At 43.4% G+C, this 19,609-nt stretch overlaps 1 protein-coding gene across 1 annotated transcript in view; it reads right to left on the minus strand.

Moving 5' to 3' along the window:
* The window catches only part of LOC121625030 (SRC kinase signaling inhibitor 1-like), a 52,205-nt gene extending 33,994 nt beyond the window's left edge, over nucleotides 1-18,211 (minus strand). The window contains exons 1-2 of the mRNA XM_041963044.1: nucleotides 17,927-18,211; nucleotides 8,345-8,371 (exon numbers count right to left, since the gene is read on the minus strand). Coding sequence (XP_041818978.1) covers nucleotides 8,345-8,371; nucleotides 17,927-18,211 — 312 coding nt within the window. The remainder of the gene's footprint in view (nucleotides 1-8,344; nucleotides 8,372-17,926) is intronic.
* Between the last annotated feature and the right edge of the window lie 1,398 nt (nucleotides 18,212-19,609).

The raw sequence follows: 19,609 nt of genomic DNA on the forward strand, positions 1-19,609 counted from the left end.
TCCTCACCTCAGGCTCAGAGAGACTGTGACAGGGATTCGTCCTGATTTTCTGACATTTGAGAAACAAAACAATTATTAACCCTTAATAAATGGGGCCTCCCTTACAGCTCAGAAAACATATTCATCATCTTTTCATCAGCTTTATGGTCACTGCTTATAAACATGTTCTCAACTGATTGTGTTCGAAGCAGAAAATGACTGGTTGAATAAAATAATGGTTAAATACAACAGATTGTGTATCTATGATTGGTGTACTTTTTATTAATTAAACTCTGTTTGTAGGTTTTTCATGAGAGATTTATCAGAGTTAGACCTCTTTGGAGTCAAACATAAGTAACATCATGATGCGTCTTTGTCTGTGAATAACTTTGTGGCATATAAAAGATCAAAAACCTCATTGTTTTTGTAATCAGTTTGCGGCATGAGGGGGCGACCACTTCAACACTTTTCTATAAATTAGCTTAAATGCCGTCAGCAGAAAGGAAAAACAAATTTAAAGGTTTTTTTTTTTTAATTGATTCATTTTACACATACAGACTCTATGGGAGCCCAAAATAAAGAGGAAAGTTAAGACAATGTCCCCAAACCAAAGGGTTAATGTGAAGCGCAATCAACAAAACTCACCGATAATGAGCCTCATTCGCAGCCTTAACCACATGCTGGTGACGCCACACGTTGTGACCAACAGCATTATTGTGAAAGTAACGCAAAATATCCAACAATATAACATCTGAAGAGGTGCAGATTTAGATGAAATACCATCCTCCATTATGTGCAGCTGACCCCTACCTCCACTTCCAGCATCTTGTTAAGCATGAGGAGAGGTCACTCTTTAGCTCCATTAGCTGCTCCCCTTCACAGTCATATCAGGAGTCTTTAAAGGCTTGTATTTATATTCATCTGCAGCTCCTTCTGGTGCTTTTAAAGCTTCAACGTGAACACGATCTTTGACGGTAGACTGATGCCGAGAGTTAGAACACATTTCCCACCAGTTAATACACAGGGTCTTGATTGACGAGGCAGCTGTTCGCAGCTGTAACGTGCCCCCCCGACTCTGAGATTTCATGGGCATTACTGCTGCATAGCGTGGCATTCCTTTCCACTGAGACTCAACAGATAAACTGTGCTGGTTAAAGCACGTGAACTGCCATTTACGAAGCACCTCCTGCAGCACACGAGGCGCAAACTGCACGTCTTTAAACCAACAGCCTGAAGGAGGAGAGGCAGGTGAAGGAGGCGCACACATGTGAGCAGCCCGCTACGGTCCGCAGCCCACAGAGCAGCTCCGCGGGAGCAGCTGGGGGTTAATTGCCTTGCTCAAGGGCACTTGTTTTTAAGTGAGAGGAGGCAACCTCTCGTTCACTTCCCTGCCCAGATATTCCCTGCTGAACGAGGGAGGCAGAGCTTTTGTACTCTCCGTGCAATGACTACAGTCTGGGTTTGACCTTGACATCTGCAGACAGGATTTTGAATGCTTCTATAAAATAAACAACAACCTTGTGAGCCGTGCAGTCGTCCAAGTCTGCAGAGTAAATTCCTACAGTGAAAGATAATTGTCTTCCACATAAAAGCTAGTGGGAACTTTTCATCCTGTTATTGCTTTCCACCAAGTTCAGCCGTATTAATGTGCAGCCTGCTAAGCAAACCTTGCAGTCTTGGCAGATGGCAGTGAAGTGTCAATAAGTGACTCTGGCCACGTGCCTCAGCACAGTGCCAGTCGGGGAACACTGCAGCAGTCGGACTCCTAAGCCTTTTAGCGGTGGAAAACACTCCCGCTATTCTCTGAGTCAGATTGGGGAATAGCGATTTTCCACCGAGCATCATATCAACAGCCAAACAGCACGAGGGCAACAAAAGCATTTGTCTGAATGGGTTAGAGTTGAGCTAGCTCACTGGGACAAATATGGCGGGGGTAGTCTGGGGACGCCTCCTGGTACAGAAGAAGTCCTGGTTACATTCTGTACGTGAGACACTTGAGACACAGATGAGCGCCTTGCAAAGCTTCCAGACTCCCTGACGTGAAACAAGTGCTTTCAAAAGCGTCCTTATAAAGACGGACAAGTGTTTTAATGGATGTTTGCAGATGACACTCTTCTTTATCCCTCCATCTCGTTAAAGGTTGTTGCATACAGAATCACTACGGCAACTGCAAAATACCTTTTCACTCACTGAACGGTGATGATGCTAAAATAAATCAAAAAGCATCCTCTCATCAAAGGATTCATGCAGCGTTTGATCGTTCTGAAGCTTCTCAGGTGAAAACGATTCAGATAATGACTGATACCAAAAATAATTAGTACGACTGTTTGATCCACAAACATGTAATTTAGAGTGTAATTCAGTGTAATGAAGAAGCGCTCCTAAGTGATGATGTTACAGCTGTAATTTAACAGATATTCAGTGTTATTGTCACCAAATTCTAACAAAAGACCAAAACCAGTAGGTGGTCTGTCTCCTGTCTGTGGTTCTTACTGAAGTATCTTTAAAATTAATTTTGAAATATATAATTTAATTCAATTCAACGGTGTAGTTTTCAGGCCGTGTTCCTCATACAGGAGGACGATTATCAGCTGATTTGTTGCTCTGGTGAGTATTTTCGGTATCAGGATGGTGTATGTGGGTCTGACTGAACCTGCAGTGGTGCATTGACCTTGTTATCCATCAGTGTGAAGTAACACCAGCCAGACCTGCTTCTATCTACAGTACAGTGCTAGAGGAACATAGCACTGAGTGTGCAGGAGCTACTAACTTGGAAAGTGTTGAAAAAGCATTACGCTTAAGTAAGCAAGCTAGGCGAACTACCTTGCTCTTTCCAAGTGGAATAACAGTACATGGTGCATTAATGCAGGGACGGACAGCTTAGAAAGCTACGCGGACTAGTTGAAAAAGAAAAAAGACCAAGATATTTGAATAGAAGATGACGAAGATGGTAGCCTAGCAACAGTATCTCCAAGCTGTCATTCTACTGTTGTCATGGGAAACGCCCCCTCAAGAGGCTCCGGGCTTAACCACAGTTTCCACAAATATCTCAGAACTCTGTAAAAGATAATAAAATGCGCACAATAACTGCGGTGCCAGCGTTATTTACATTTTCCTGACCCAAAAAGTACACAAGAGTACACAACAGCAGCGTCTGCAATTATTTTCTTAAACGGCATTATGTCGAGATCACAAGTTAATTATTTCAGTATCTTGAAAAAACGAGATAATCAATTTGTTATCAATAAAAAAAACAAAAGGTTGTTTCCTCTTAATACATAATGTTTATCAGAGATCAGGAGCACCAGCATGCACAGATCTGACTACTGCATGTTTGAGCAACGCATCACACCGTACTTCAATTTAACTTCCTGTACTGTTACACCATATCAAACACCAACCAGTGTGGGCAGTTTCTCCTCCAGTCCCTCTCTGCTAGTGAGAATTCTTTTAGTTGAAGCTTCCTGGACGGTAACACATCTGCTTTAATTCGACCACTGTCTGTCCTTCACAGTAATCAGCCATAACGTAAACTCCCTCACATCAAATCCGGGAAAACATTCTTACAGCAAACAAACTGTGTGTGTGTGTGTGTTTGTGTGTGGGGCTTTCTCCTGATAAATTATCTGATCATCTCGAGAAAACGAGCTTTGTTATCTTGAGATAATGAAATAATTGACTCCTGATCTCGAGATAATGGCATCAGAAAATAATTACAAGCTCGGCGGTTCTCGTCTTTTTCAAATTTCTGAAGTCGTGACTTGTAGAAAAACGGTCAATTCGTCCATGAAGATGTAACCACGACCGACACACTCACCTTTTTTAATTTTCATAAACTCTGTGTCATCGCAGGTTGAGCAGAGCCTCTTGTCCTGGCTCTGCTCTGGTAATGAGGTGCTATGAATGGTTTTATAAAACGATGCGAGGACGCAGGAATGATATTTCTTTTAATTAACGATTTCCTCTGCTTTGTCTCTATGGTTACTTTAACAAGCGGAAGGGAAACCCAAGAAGGAATAGGCTCCGCAATAATTCCCTCGGAAATGAAGATGGCTGATGAATAACTGGAGCTGGTGACGGCTTCAATAGGATCCCCTCGCCCTGACTGAGCCCACTGTGTGGTACATTCCTCTAAATTCAACAGAGACGCGAACAGAGAAGACAATAGGTTGTGATTACTTTGGCCACTCCAGACTGACAGACGAGAGCTCAAGGCACAAAATGGAGCATTAATATTTGTATAAGGGAGGCTGTGAGCGCTGAAAAGGACAGAATTACGCAGCTCTCTGCTCCATTGTGTTTCTGACAGAGTCAGTAGCAGCTGCAGCAGCTGCAGCGGGCTGATGTTCGAGTCCACGTTCACCTCACAGACAAGACGACAATCCTCTCTGCACGTCGCCTTCGAGGATGTGCAGCAAACGTGAGGAGTCTTGAAATGTGTGTTCGATATATGCACACACACATATGCATGACAGTTTCCATGACCACTGCGAGTCCACGCGTGCACGAAAATGTGTGTGTGTGTGTGTGTGTGCTTGCATCTAGCATAACTGTTTGCTAATCTATGAAGTGTTCCCGCTGGGGGAGTATCACCCATGCTTGTGAGTGCGTTTAGTGAGCTGGCAAACCAATGATACATCAAAGGGGAGCAGTGGGGGACTTTTAAACACATATACACCCTCACACACACACGAGCACAGCAGCGCACTGCTGCAGGGGTTTCTATTGCATCAGAAGAGGAGACGAGACTCCCCCGACTCCCTGAGAGGAAGGGGAGCGATAACCAATCCTGAATGAGCTGCAGACCAGCAACAAACAGGGGCAGATTGGAAAAAAAAAAAAAAACAGCATGTGTGTTTGTCACAAGCTAAACAGACGAGGGGAGTGTAGAGATGGAGCACACCACATCATATGTACAGACGATTCAATGTTTAAATAACAGAGGGTTTTATATCCAGAATCTGCTCATATCATAACGCACATTAGACTTAAAAGAATATTACTGGCACTATTAACACTGTTGGCTTATGTGCTCTTATCTGATTTGTTCCATTATGTTGTTCTGTTCTTGTAAAAGGATTAAAGCTGCTGTTATTCTAAAGTTGTCTAAACGGTTGAAATCTCTCAATACGTCCCAGCTCTCGACCACAAGCTCATTTGTTGCTCCTACACATGTAAATCTATAAAAACAAGTCATAAAAGTACAGTTTCATCTTTTTTAAAAAGGCTCAGTAATTTCCTGAGTCAGCTGGTCTCTGCAGGTTTAAGCAAACGTCAGTCAAACTGGAGGAAATGGTGCATTTGTTTTTAGGGACTATTTTCAGTCGTGGATTAATACAGCTGTGTTTAACCACTTTTGAAAAAGCTTTTAAAATAATTTTATTTATGTACTTTATTAACTTCAGTGCATAGATGTTTATTCATATATGGGTGCTGTGTTACATGATGTTTTCCTCATATTTACACTTTTACTGAGTTTGCTGTTTAAATGCTTGTTTGCATCATTGGTGAAGCACTTAACCGTGGAAACAGAGGTGCTATATATAAACTACAGTGTGCATGTTGACGGTAATAAACACCATATCAACAGTGTGGCTCATTATTGTGACTTTAAGAGTTTAAAGTGCAACAGCGGAGCTCTAAACACACAGAGTACTGGTGAGAAGGATCAGTTCACTGTTGGCTTCAGGATTCGCTGACAGTAAGAAAAATACTGAACATCAACTGCTCATACTGTAAAATATCTATAAAACATTTATATTTCATTTATTTCTAAAGAAGCAGCTTTTCTATTGTTCCATTTCAGAAAATCCTTCAGCAGAGTTTATATTCGCTGGATCAGCAATAGGTATGCAAAGACCCTTCGAGAATATCAAGTAATTTTACGGTTAAGATGCTGTAAGCTGCAGTAAGTGCTTAGGTTAGCACATGCACAACAGTACAATCTCCCTCAGGTTACACTGACATGAGGGTCAAAAGGGTGTGTTCAATGAGCATAATGTATTCAGGTCTGAGGCGGAACTAATCATGCATTATAGCCTTTTGTTGCTCTGTTCAGAGACTCGCTTTAGCCTGAGAAGGACAATGATGACATTTGAATTTTAGGTTGAAATCACAAACATTTTGTATTTATTGCTTTTGTATACCAACATAACTTTAAGGGTTAGATTAGATAAGACTTTTGTAATTATAAAAACAAACCTTCTCACTTAGCTCTGGTGTTATCTAGTGTTTGACATTTTCATCTGTGAGATTTCTACCCCTCCCTCAATGCAGTGCAGGTGCTTGGAGGCTTGTGTGGTGCATTTACAAAAGCATGTCTTTCCAGAAGCAGTGCTTCAGCTGCTCCGGATAAACCACAGAACGTCAGGAATTATTGTGCCTCAAAGTCCCAGAAGAAACTGGACCCATTATTCCAGATCTTTCCGCGTGGCTGGGCACCACTAACAGTAAGTTTCTGTAATTTGGGTGAACTGACCCTTTAAACATAATCACATGAACTCAGATGTTCACTACTGTTATACCACAAAGAAACAAACAATTGCACAGGAAACGCTCAGTTCTTCCAAGTAATTGGTATGATTTTATTCTCCCTTTAATAAACCAAACTGCAGCCTCCCCTGAATCACTGAGCGCAGCTGTTCAGTCAGTTCACACTTAAATTTAGAAGGAGCTGTTCTCAAATATGCATCCAAAGGAACAAACACTCTGGATATAGATGAATCTGGTCCAGACTTGCTTGATGTGAACTCACTCTGTAATTCCTGTTGGTACTATTCTTTCACATAATGTGAGTCTAGCTCCCCAGTTTGGAGAACGTGAAGCGGGTTGGTCGCGCTACAGCCGCGGCTACAAACTTTGGCAGCAATTGATGAACCCACTAATGGCTCCATTTTCAGATTAACTTGTGTATTTCACACTATTTACAGCACAACCTTGCCAGTGCTCGGTAAAAATTCTGACTCCGACTGAAAATGAGGTTTCGTTTTGATGGTGGAATTCAATGTGGGCACACATTCAGAGGCAACGGAGCGCTGCAAAAATCCTGGAGGCTAACCATGTGTTTGTATCAGTGTGGGCTTAAACTTGGCTCACAATTTTTTACTTCATGCCAACAAATCCCATCTCTCATATTTTCTGTCACTAGGTAAAGTAAATGGTGTAATACAGTACAGATTACATTAATATTAGCTGAAGAAATAAGAGGCATGGATTATCTTTCAGCTGCCTCCATTACCACACTTGGGGCTGCTCAGAAGCTCTCCTTCAGCTAATCAAATAATAACCCAGGTGTAACTGGCCTGAGGGCTGAAAGCAGCCAAACCTGCAAGTGAGGCACATTAAGTGCAACTGTACACCTTTGCCACACAGGCTGCACAGCAAGCACATAAAGCATTTGAGGGCACGAATCAATGATGGGGGGGGGGGGCATGAATGTGTGGAACAAACTTCACCCAAATCTATCCAAAAGTCAATCAATCAAAACCACAGATGTCAACGAACGTCATGGTGGCACTAAAGGAAATGACAGAAGATCAAGGAAGTCATTAAGATTCATCATCTGGGTACCATCAATGTCCAATTAATCAAAAGATTTAATTCATTCAATACATGTTGAGATGTTGATTGGGTTGCTGATCACAGCAACCTGATCTCGTCCACGCTTGCCGCCCATATTTGTGGCCGTTTCTCCGCTGTTGCTGTCTGGTTCTTCTACAGAAAGAACTCCGACTGTTTCCTGTCTTTTTTTCACAGCAGTCAATGAGCACAACACCAGACCAGCTTGACTCACTGTAAACATGGCAGGTGTGGGCAGCCTTCCACAGGTCTGGAAATAGGCTGTGACGGGCTCGGAGTAATGCCGTTACAGAGACGTTCGGGAGCGGGAGCAGGAATCTAAGCTCCAGCCAGCTGCTTTCCGGATAAACGAGACCACACATTGTACTTCACGCAGAAGCCGGACGGTTTCGCCTCCTCTCGCAGGAAATGGGCCTGTTTTGTTTGATAATTCCAATAACCATACCATGATTAGCTACAATCACTAGAAAGTGGCAGAACCGAGTTCCACTGTAAGTACTAGTAAGCGCTTCTGAGACTGGAGGGTTTTTTTCCTGCCAACCACAAATCAATCTTCGTTTCCAGTCAAGAATTCACTCGCTCAGACAGAAATGCCACAGCATGCAGCAACAGAGAGCGTTCAAAGAGTTAAACACAAAAGTGTGTGCCAACATGTGACCAACACTAAATGCAATGGAGAAAAGGCAAGCATGCACACAAAGACACAAAGGAAAGTTATCCTATTAGAGACAAATCCACACTGAGGGACAGATTTACGCTGAAACACAAACACAATATTGGCACTGACCTTGAAGCTCCAGTAGTTTGGTTGTTGCTAGGGGGGGGAAGAAAAACAAAGAGCAAAGGAGACAGAAAAGGGATGGGGAGGGTAGAGGAGGGGAAAAAAGGATTGAGTGTGAGACATTTTCTCATGTGTTAAACTGCAAAACACAACAGTACAAAAGACCAAGCAGGAGAACGCTGGATAGAACCAGAACTGAGAGGAAACGCTTCAGTTCTCATGTGAAGATACGCAAGTGATACCACAACGTGTGACGAATAAAGTTTGAATATAATTTTAAGGCAGCGTGTGCAGTGTGTTCCTAAATGCTTCCACCACTTTGCTTAAAATGACCACAAATTGTAGCAAAGCTTAAGCAAACAAACCAATAAATGGTTTATTTTTTTGTACATTAGGCTCGGTGAGAATGATGGGCTAATTATTGTGATGATAGCCAGATTAACTTGCGTTGTCCTTCACTGCCATCATAATAGGACTTTAATTGCTTGTAATTGCTTCTCAGCAATTAATCAAATGTTTACAGCGACTTCACACACACTAATGATGTCGGCCCAGGCAGCTCCTAAAGTCACCCCTCACACTCACTAGATGCAGAGTTGGCTGGCGTGGACCCAGGAGCGGGATTAAAGCAATGCACCGACACTGGATTAAGAAGCTGCCGTTTGCACTTCATCTGGGAAGAAGCCAACATTCAGGTCAACGTCCTTCTGATTCTTTAGGATGCAGCGGCTGAAGCTGCATGTGTGCTCATCCGTGACATCACTGGATGCCCAATAATTAATATGTTCATCCGCTAACACACACTTTATAGGTTACGAGTACGTGAGTAACTCTATCCACATATACTCCCGTACGTCTGGGACTGTTTTTCATGGTTTACTTGGTTCCAGTCGACTGATTCCCTTCCCTCAATACACCAATCACAGCTAAGCATAAACTCAATCTCAGTCATCTTTCTGCTCTAATTCCTCTGTTGCCAAGTGCCTACACTAAAAGATTCAGACAATATTCTATATGCTTCTTATTGTCAACAAATCCCATCAAAGTCCATCATTCAGTGCTTTCCAACTCTCAACCCTCGAGCCCACTAGTCCCTACAAAATACAAAACTCCTTTAAAACTGGTCACAAATATAAAGTTCATTTTTTTAAAGTTGAATAAAAAAAACAGCTACTCACAGTAGTTTTATTAAACTTTACTCAAACAGGAGGAAACAGTCCAATTGTTAAGGGACTATTTTCTGCAGGGGATTAATCCATATTTGTTGTGGGACGGTGTGTGTGGGAAATAAACTACATTGTGTGTGTGTTCACGGTGACGATGGAACATGTCAGCCAGTGCAGCAGTGAGGCTCATTGATGTGTCTTTAATGGAGCTTTTGACAGATTCATTGATTTCCAGAAACGATCAATTATGAATTATAAGATGGCTAAATTCTTAAGAGGATCTCCTTTTCCAAGACGGCACTGCCCCTGTGCACAAAGGCACATAGAAGATGTTGAGTGGCCAAAATAGAGGCCTAACCTGAACCCCATCCAACACCTTTGGGATGAACTGGACCGTGACAACCAGCCGGACTTCATCGCCCAGCATCAGTGCTGAACCTCGCTGGTGCTCTTGTGGCTGAACGGGAGCAAGTTTAACATGTGAATGAAAGTCTTCCTGCAGGAGAGAAACTGTTACACTGTGGCAGCTGATGTCCGCATACTTTTGACCACCTAACCTGTGCTGCACTTTCAGGTTGACATTTGGTCACGACTGGCATGAAAAGCACTCTGGATTCTGTCTTTTTCTCCTGAATGGAAGCTATCGTGTGTAAAGCCTTATACACAATTTCAGCTGGGCTGAAAATGCATCTAAACACAAGGTCCTTACATTCAGAGTCTCTTTTAAGTCCCAACACCAGTGAGACAGGCATAAAAGAGACAGACTTGACGGCTGTCCTCCAAGAGAAGTGACGTTGTGTGGCCTGTTTTATACTCTACAATAACGTTTCATTTCTTCTGCCAAGCAGGTCGTGTTTTTAGTCCAATGTGTTTGTTATTTAGCAGAGCATCTCCAGAACCTGTGAACGGTTTAATGATCATTGCAAGATACTTTCAGGGTTTCCTGCTCTACTGAACTAACTGCACCTACAGTACATACAGAGGTGTTAGAGAAAGAGTCTACAGCCATGCCAGCAGCACAGTGACGCTGTACATCCTTGAGTAAAATGTTAACAACATTAATGCTGATGCCAAGCAAGCGTAATGTTTACCAAGCAGACCTGAGGCTAATGGGTATGACAGTATTTTGCAAGTTGGTCAGTATAATCATTTTTCCAATAAGGTAAAGATTCAGTCTCAGTCTCGTGTCCGTTGTGGTTCATGTCTGAGCAGCAAGAAGAGAGCGAATTAACACACTAATGGTGCGGTTAAAGTTTCATTACCAACAGATACAAATACTCATTACTGCATGTCAAATAATTACTTCATCACTTGTGCAAGACATGCAAAGCTTAAATACAAAGCTAGCTGGGTGTTTCCCAGTGAATGTTCTCTGCTTCATAAGAAGAGGAAACCGTGATCTTAAAAGGCATCAATTAATCACACATGATGGCACAGAATTAGCTTCTGGGCGAGGATGGGATGATTAGAACTGGCTGCTCTTTCAGTATTTGTGCCAAGATGTCCGCTTCTATACATATAACTGTTTGACTCCAATGTTTTTTCTACATTATGACAAGTTGTGGCTGATCAGGGGCTCTTAGTGCAGGTTAACAGTAAATGCAGGCGTCTGTTCGAGCGAAGGCTGTGCAGACCTCATCTCAGCCAAACAGGCCTGCAGCTGAGAGTCTGAGTCACATTTGACACATACAGAAACATACAGGAACAGACAATGAAGCAGCACCGCGGGCTCGTCCGTGGGGTTTAGAAAACGTTGCAGCAGAGAACTGAGAAGCATCACTCCTTCATGTTTTGACAGGAGACTCCAGCTGCATTGATTGTGGGGGACGATTACAGCTACAGACCGCATCATTAAAAAGAAACTTCTGACCCCGAGTCATCACACGTACGAGACACTGAAACTGTTCCATGTCGAGAACAAACCCCCAAATAACCCTCACTACAAACCATTTGCAACCATTTGAGGGAAACTGAGAGCGCAGATTTGACATCACTGCATTAATGCAAACACTAACTTCCACTTTTGAGTAACTTCATATTCAGAGCGCGGGTGTTAATATCGTCTGCGCGTCTGAATTCCATCACATATGCTGTGAGAGCTTTTGGAGAAAAAAACAACTCCCTTAATAATTAAACTCAGGTGTAGGTGGAACTAAATTCATGTTTGAGCAGCTGTTCTGGGAGCTGCCTGGATTCCAAATATTTCCTCTGCTCTCGTCTGAAATCTCAGTCGCAACTCTTGAAATCCATCTCACTTTATTCTTGATTTTAGAGCGAGAAGCGGGCGGAAGAAGCCGGGTTTGGGAAAGAAAGACCAACAGGCCTGTGGGCTGCCGTGACCCAGATTTCAGAGCTCTGTGTGGTTTGGAGGCCTCTGCCCGAGCCCGGTGACCAAACCAGGACAACCTGATCTGAGGTCAGCTAACCTCAGCTACACAGCGACCAAACAAAACGATTAAAGTCTGCTCGGCCAGACTCTGCTTCCCTGCCGTCCTTACGTTCCTCTTCTTCACACTGGGCAGATTAGTGAGGCCGACACACAGAACCACATCAGCAGGTAATATCTAATAAAGTGTTGAATTTGAATTTATTTGACTCATTGACGCATATCAGCCAAGTAAGTCTTGAAATCTGAGCTCATCGTTTTTGAGAAGAGAAACATTTTCAGAAGGTGTACGACCCGATTCTACAACAATTTGAATCAATCTGTCACGTTCTGTTTCATCAATGAAACCTGCGAATCATTTTTCCATCTATTCAACTGAAAACAGCACAAAGTCAACATATGTAAAGTCTGACCTCCTGTCAACTTAGGACAGGAGCAACAAAAGTTGTGGAACGCTCCAAAAACACCTGTTTGGATCATTCCACAGGTAAACAGGTTGATTGGTAACAGGTGATAGTATCATGATTGAAAGGCTCAGTGGTTCACAGCGAGGATGGAGCGAGGCTCACCACTTTGTCAACACGTGATTGGATAAAGAGATTAATACCTGGACTCAGGAACACTTCAGGAAACTGATGTCAGTGAACACAGTTTAATTATTATTAATAATTGATTCTGGTTTCATTTAGGTTTCACTCACACTCTGATTTCTTTCATTATTTTTGATGTGAGCTCTTGTTACTTCTGATCGTCTATGTGAGTGTGATCCAGGAGATTCTGGCTGATCTTACATGGAAAAGTTGACAGAAAGACATTTAAGAAATGATTAATTGATAAACATTATAAACACTGTCAGTTTCTTTATGGTTTGTACAAATCTGCAGCTGACGTGACCTCTGCTGGCCTTTTGTGTGATGCTGCTGTGAATGAAGAGGTGGCGTTTGAATCGTGTGACTGCTCTCCAGGTTTGGTGTCAGCAAAATGAACCTGAGCTCAACTGCAGTAAAACAAAAGAGCTGCTGATCTGCTCCAAACAGGACTTTAAAACTGAGCCAGTCACTATCAACCAAAGACAACTTAGAGGTTCACTTCTCTGTGAATGTTGATACGTCATTAAGAAATGTGTGTAATGTACACATTTACTGCATTAGCTCAAACAACACACTATATTTGAGCCAGCAAATCTGTAAATCTGACATGAACAGTAGACACAGGAGCAAGCAGGACATGCCTCGTTCTCCAGGGGCCTGAACTCCAGGAGGTCCCTGTGCTGACAGAGATCATATAAGACACCTGAATTCGTCCCACAGGGAAACTGAGCGGCTCACTGATTACAGGCTTTTTGTGTTTTGGTTCATCTTTGTGTCCATTATTCCTCCTCTCAGTGTTGTTTTATATGTACAACATGTTTTCATGCCTGATGAGCTAAAGGCAGTTTTCCACTTTGGTGCACAATAAACTTGTCTTCTATTCTATGACATCGTAATATTTTAAAGCTCTTCATCAAGATTAATCAATCAACATGATCACGACCAACTTTCACATGCTGTCAGAAATTCTGGAAATCGTTCTGATGCTGGATGTTTGTGATTATTCCCCCTCCTGACGTTCACTTCTCACCAGTTTACTTTCTGTCTTATCCTCGCAAAAGGATAATAATGCTGTCAAGGATCATTTCCCAAGATTTAGAGGCAACAACCTCCATAACCTGCAGCCGACTTCATGCTTTCAACTTTGAGGCGCTTTCATGAGGTGGCTTCATAATTACAAGCTGACAGCTGGGGAACAGGCGTTAATGTTATCACCGTTCTCACAGGTGCTTGTCAGAATTATTTTGACAGAAATTAACGGCTGATAATTGTAAAGTCAAGCACCTTTTGTGTTATAATCCCTAATATACCTTAGCATCCACACAGAGCTGTGCACTGTGTAATCACCCGCTCGCTTCGTTTGTTCACCTTAAATTGCAACGGCTAAAAATCTACCGGCAAGTCACTCTGCAAATAATTTAATGCACCAACAAGCGGACGTTTTTTGGAACATAAAACCTGTCTCATCTAACACAAACAGGCCCCCTATGCACCGTGACTCAGTGATTACTGCCTGCAATATTTCTCAATCACTTGAGCTGAAATCCCAAAGCGCTCATACGCACAGAGACAGACAGAGCTCAGAGAGACAGAAAAGAAAGAGAGAAACAGCGAGAGAGGGATGAGCAGAGAGACATGCGAGCCTGACCTGCATGCCAAGTAGCCATTTTTATACCCACCCTCTCCCCCCCCTCACTCACAGTCCGCCTTGCTTCCTCTCAGCCCAAACACACACACCAACACATGTGCACTCACTCGTACACTAATACACACTTGTGTTTGTGCTGACACACGATCACTTTCTTGTTTTTCTTCTTTTGCACACATGCGTTCACATACATCACTGCGGCAGCACAGACACACCTGGCCAACACCTGCCTGCATGGGAGCGAATGGACCCTCCCCTAAAAAAAAAAAAAAAAAACACACACACACACACACTTACTCACAGGAAGGAAGGAGGAGATGAGGTGTGTGATCATCAGGTCTACCTGTCTTCGCATTACTGGCACTACACACACACCTCCACAAATATTAAGAGGATGCACACACACACACACACACACACACACACACACACACACACACACACACACACACACACTCCTGTACTTCACATCACTCCATCATCGTTACGCAGCAGCAGCAGCAGCGTCACACAGTCACAGCAGAGGAGACGTCTCAGCTCAGGATGCAAGGACGGGGTTAGAGAGAGTTACCGTTGCTACTTAACGAGCACGTCGGCCGCCTGGCGCATCCTCCCGCTCCACACGCCTCCCTCTTCCTCCTCCCCCCTCTCCATTTTTTTCCACTGCGGCTCTGAGTCTTTCCCGCGCCCTGAGGATCCGCCACGGTCCCCCTCGCTGGTACCCGTAGTAGCGCCTAAGAGGCAGTTAGCGTCTCCTCCTGCCCCTCCTCCTCCTCCTTCTGTCCTAACCTCTTCTCTCTCTCTCTCTCTCTCTCTGTCAGTGTCTCTCGCCCCTCATCCCCGCTGACATGAACGGTAAAAAAACCCTCCCTCCTTCCTTCACCGTCTCTCCTCTTGTCGCTCGTTCTCTCTCGGTACAGCCTGTGCCTCCTTCCAAAGCCCAGGCAGTGCCAACCATATGATATCACACAGTTGCCTTATATGGGAAACGGTAGGTTGCCATGACGACAGCAGACTCCACCTGTTTCTCCATCTCTGCCTCCCTCTCTCTCTCTCTTTCTGTCCACCTTTTTCATCGGGAGATAGGTGGTGTGGTTTGGGTAAATAGACACAGCACATGAAGGAGCAAAGAGTGGGTGGAGAGGAAGGAGGAGCTGGACGGCTGAGATGAGAGAAGACGGAGCAGACTGAGCCTTGATGGACAGAAGCTGACGGAGGTTTGGAGGGAGGGAGAGAGGGGGGAACACTTAAAGGAATAGTTCTTATTTGCCTTCTTACTGAGGCTGAGAGGATGTCGGGCTCATGTCTGTGTCAGGGCGTGGTTAGCCTAGCTTAGCATGAGCTAGCTTGGCTCAGTGAGGAAACACACCTTTTTAAAGTGCAGGGATTAGCATGTTTGGTCTTATTTTCAACATTAAGTCTTAGTTAAGTCCACGATCCACACCTGCATGAATATGACAGGACTTTACAAGTCACACAGCTAATGAAAGAGCCTACGATCGTGAAGCATGAACGAAGCAGCTGATGCAAATCGTGCTGTTAGTTCTCTCCCTGAACCATACCCTGTCTGTGCTGCCCAGAATTCATGCTATCTTAACTCTAACTTCCTGGCTCTTAGATGCACATATTTCTTTCTTCTCCATCAAAGGAAAATTAAGTCAACTGGGCCGATACATCAGTTGTTGACTACAAAAACAAAATGGCAAATGATGATTTTGAGTCTAACATCAAACACTAAAAACAGCTTAAGGCAGAGTCTGCGCTCAGGGACTGTGCCTCCAACACGCACTACAGCTGGAGACGTTACATAGAGGTACGGGGCGGAAAGATAAACAGCTGTTCATCAAGAAAAAGTTCCCACATGAAACTTGACATATTTTGTCACGTTGGACTGCTTTCCCGCCAGCCTCCAATCTTTATGCTAAGCTAGGCTAAACACGCTGACGCAGGCTGTTCTGTGCTGACCATCTGTCACAGGTATCAAGTCAGAGCGTGTGGAGATTGATGGCGAAATGAAAGGGAGAACACAGCGAGCACAGAGAGGGAAGAGATATGATGGAGCTGTGAGTTTAATGCTTCACATTCTGACATTTTCTCACTGTCTCACTTAAATCCTTTTTTCCATAACCTACTGCTGAATCTTTCAGATGACAACCACTTAAAAAGTGGCCATTACTGACCCGGCGAGTCAGTCGTAAAAATGTGTGTAAAAGTGTGTGTGTCTGCAGCCCCAGAGGCGTCTCGCCACATAATGCGCTCGTGTGGGTTTCCGAGTTATTATCTCCCAGGAAGAAAATGTTCACATGTGGAAACAGAAAGCACTCAGAGAGCTCGTCCTCCCCCCAGCTACACTCTCCTAGATTTGTTATTGGATAAAAATCTGGATCTGTGTTAAAATTCAGAGAATCACACGATATTTTTAAGAAAAGTACCTGACGTCACAATGTCAAGAAGACTCCTGGATGCTCGCTAACGCTGAGAACGAGTTCTCTGGTCCAAATGTTAGCCTAAAAGCTAATTTTTGAAATTTCATTGCATGTTTTCATCGACATGACTCCACTACATCGTGCATCAGTAACTCTCAGGGCTGATTCCGATTTTTCAATTTATTAATTTCTCTCTTGTGATCCATGTGTGTAAAAGTGGAAGAAATTCTCCGTCGAGGTAAAGGTGATTTTATATTGCAATACTGACACCTTGTGATATAGTAAAGCCAACTGAAAAACCTTCCAGATGGATGAAATAACCAGTTGAAAACATCTGTTTTTGGCTTGTTCAACATACCAAATATCTGAGAAATCATTGACGTAATCCTGGTCATTGTTTTCTAATTAACCCGTCGGGGGTCTTCAGGGTTAACACAGACGTCCCAGCTCTACAGCCGAACGAGAATCTTTTTTTATCTCTTTGTTTGTGAAGTTTTAACCTGAATTTTAAAGCCAAATGAGCATGAATAAGTTTCAGATAGAGGATGTAAAATAGATCTGCGGCTTGTTATGTTTGTCTGTAACGTCCCTGTTAAATAAACTAACACATAAATGTGTTTCTTCTTATTTACGATGTGCCGACTTTTCTACTTCAAGCAAACGTAAAAACATTGTTAATGTTTCAACTTGTTTTTCCTTAATTTCCACTCAGTGTTTTTATGACACAGACACTAAACATTTGCATAAAACAGACGGATGGAAATGCATCTTTTCAGACAAACTAACAGACCAGAAGCATCACCTCCTCAAATATTAATCATGAAACAGCCCGGCACAGACACTGGGAGTAAACAGATATCAGCCAGAGTTTGAACCATGATTATGGCTAAACATGATGTTTTATTCTGTGTCCTGTGGGTCACTTGGACACATTTAAAACCCTAAAAATGGATTATTATTATTCATTTTGGACCTTTGATATTTCTCAGTATGTCTGGTATTTTCTGTCGGTATTCTCAAAGGACTGTCTGTATTTCCTGACTCTCTTTAAAAGAACCTGGTTCGTGATCCCCATAGTAACACCATACTACCACATACAGTGAGTCGTGTATGTCTGCTGGCCCTCAGGACAATTCTAGGAAGCAGCAGAATTGTCCAATCTCACTCTATTTTTATGGAAATCAACAGTGTCAGTGTCGGAAATGTTGCTTATTATATGTGTTATTAAGGATTATAAAGGATTTTATTGACAAAAACACTACTACTAAAAATAATAATACTCATGTAAGCACGACAAAACACCAAAGCTTTCTTTGTGACTTTGTTTGTTGCTGTTAGCTCGTTAGGAGCGAGACGTGTGCAGTGAAGCTACCTGTCGTCCCGCAGCAGCGGAGCCCTGCGACATGCTGCCGGGGCTGTTGGAGTACTTGTTTTTCTGGAGATCCATGAGGGCGTCTCGCTGGCGTTCGATGTCCGCCTTGTGGATGCTGTTCAGGGCCTCCAGGCTCTTGGCGGCCACGGAGTTGTGCCGGCGGTCCAGCGAGGACGACGTGAACCCCCCGTTGGTGTTGTTGGGGAACCGGCGGGCCCCGCGGCCACCGCCGCCGGCCAGGGTGTGGTAATCCCGCGGGAACTCGGCATCACCGGCAGAGATCATGGGACCCTTTCTCTTCTCTCGACCTGCAGCAGGGGGGTTGTCAGGGTGGGGTGAAGGGACGGGGGGTTGGATTAAAAGAGGGATGGAAAGTGAAGGACTGATCAGACAACTACAAATGTTCCTGGTGACGCCGTCACTTTATCTGATAATAAAGCTGGAAGCTGTTTAGTAAACGGTTGTTTTCATGAATGAATCTGATGCTCAGTTTAAACAAAACAATCACTGATCATTGAAATAAGATAATCAAACTTATATTCATTCACAGCCCAAAACAAATGCACTCTCATGGATGAAGATCTTTACGACACGAGGCGATGGCGCTCAAATTGCGTTTGTCAACAGGGGGCGCCAAAATCAACACAAAATGAAAGGTCCTTGTTGTTGCTTCAACACAACTTTAAAAGGTGCTTTAAAGGTCTCATTCAAAGCAATCAACATCATATCAGTACATTTCAAGTGTCTGCAAGTTCATTTTCATTGTGAAATAAATCGAAGCGACGCTGCCTGAAAAGTGGAAAGTCAATCTGATAATAATCAGCAGTAAAGTAAAGTATGTGTGGTTTATAGTGAACAGGCAAACGGATAACCAGATGTGCTGCGAGGCTTCAAATCGCTCATTACACTGGAAGCAAGTGAGACTTTAGGTTGGAGGTTAGTGCCAGTATCACTGCACTAACTGTATTGTGTAAACACACAGCAGTTAATGGTTTAGACCTTGAGGCGTGTCAGCTGAGCAGCAGAGTGTTAATGTGAGGACTGTCAATACTCCAGCACTAACATGCATGCGCTGACTTTGTCCTTGAGCAACCTGCACAGTATATTAATGTCTAGAAGAAACACAGTTTTCTCTGTTTGTCTCTTGTTTCTCCCTGAACCTGAATACACAGCCCTATTGTTCCACACACACACACACACACACTCACACACTCACACACTCACACACTCACACACACTCACACACACAGGGAAACAACACAAAAACACAAACACACCTCTAGCAATGCAGAGCCCTTGTGAAAACAGCTGCAGCATCTGTCTATTCCAACAACTGCAACTGTCCTGGGAACCCCGAGGCAAGAAAAAACTGTCGCACAGCAACGTCTCCTGCTATTATATGACAGCAGAACTGTCTCACACTTGTGTCAAAATCAGTCAAGGAGAAGTGACATAAATGGAAATGAGGTCCTCTAGTATGGGGACAGATTTACTGCCCTCTTGTGACCGGTGATACATAAAGCACTGCTGACTTGGTGAAGGTGATCTGTTACAGTTAAGGTCTTTACATGATAGAACAAAAAAAGAAAACAATGGACATGTGCAGGGAGGCCTTATTGTACACTTCTATATACTGTAAATACAACAGAACAGTAGATATACAGAGGCTCTGACACGAGACAA

This window comes from Chelmon rostratus, chromosome 21 (genome assembly GCF_017976325.1).
Source record: "Chelmon rostratus isolate fCheRos1 chromosome 21, fCheRos1.pri, whole genome shotgun sequence".
Taxonomy (NCBI): Eukaryota; Metazoa; Chordata; class Actinopteri; order Chaetodontiformes; family Chaetodontidae; genus Chelmon; species Chelmon rostratus.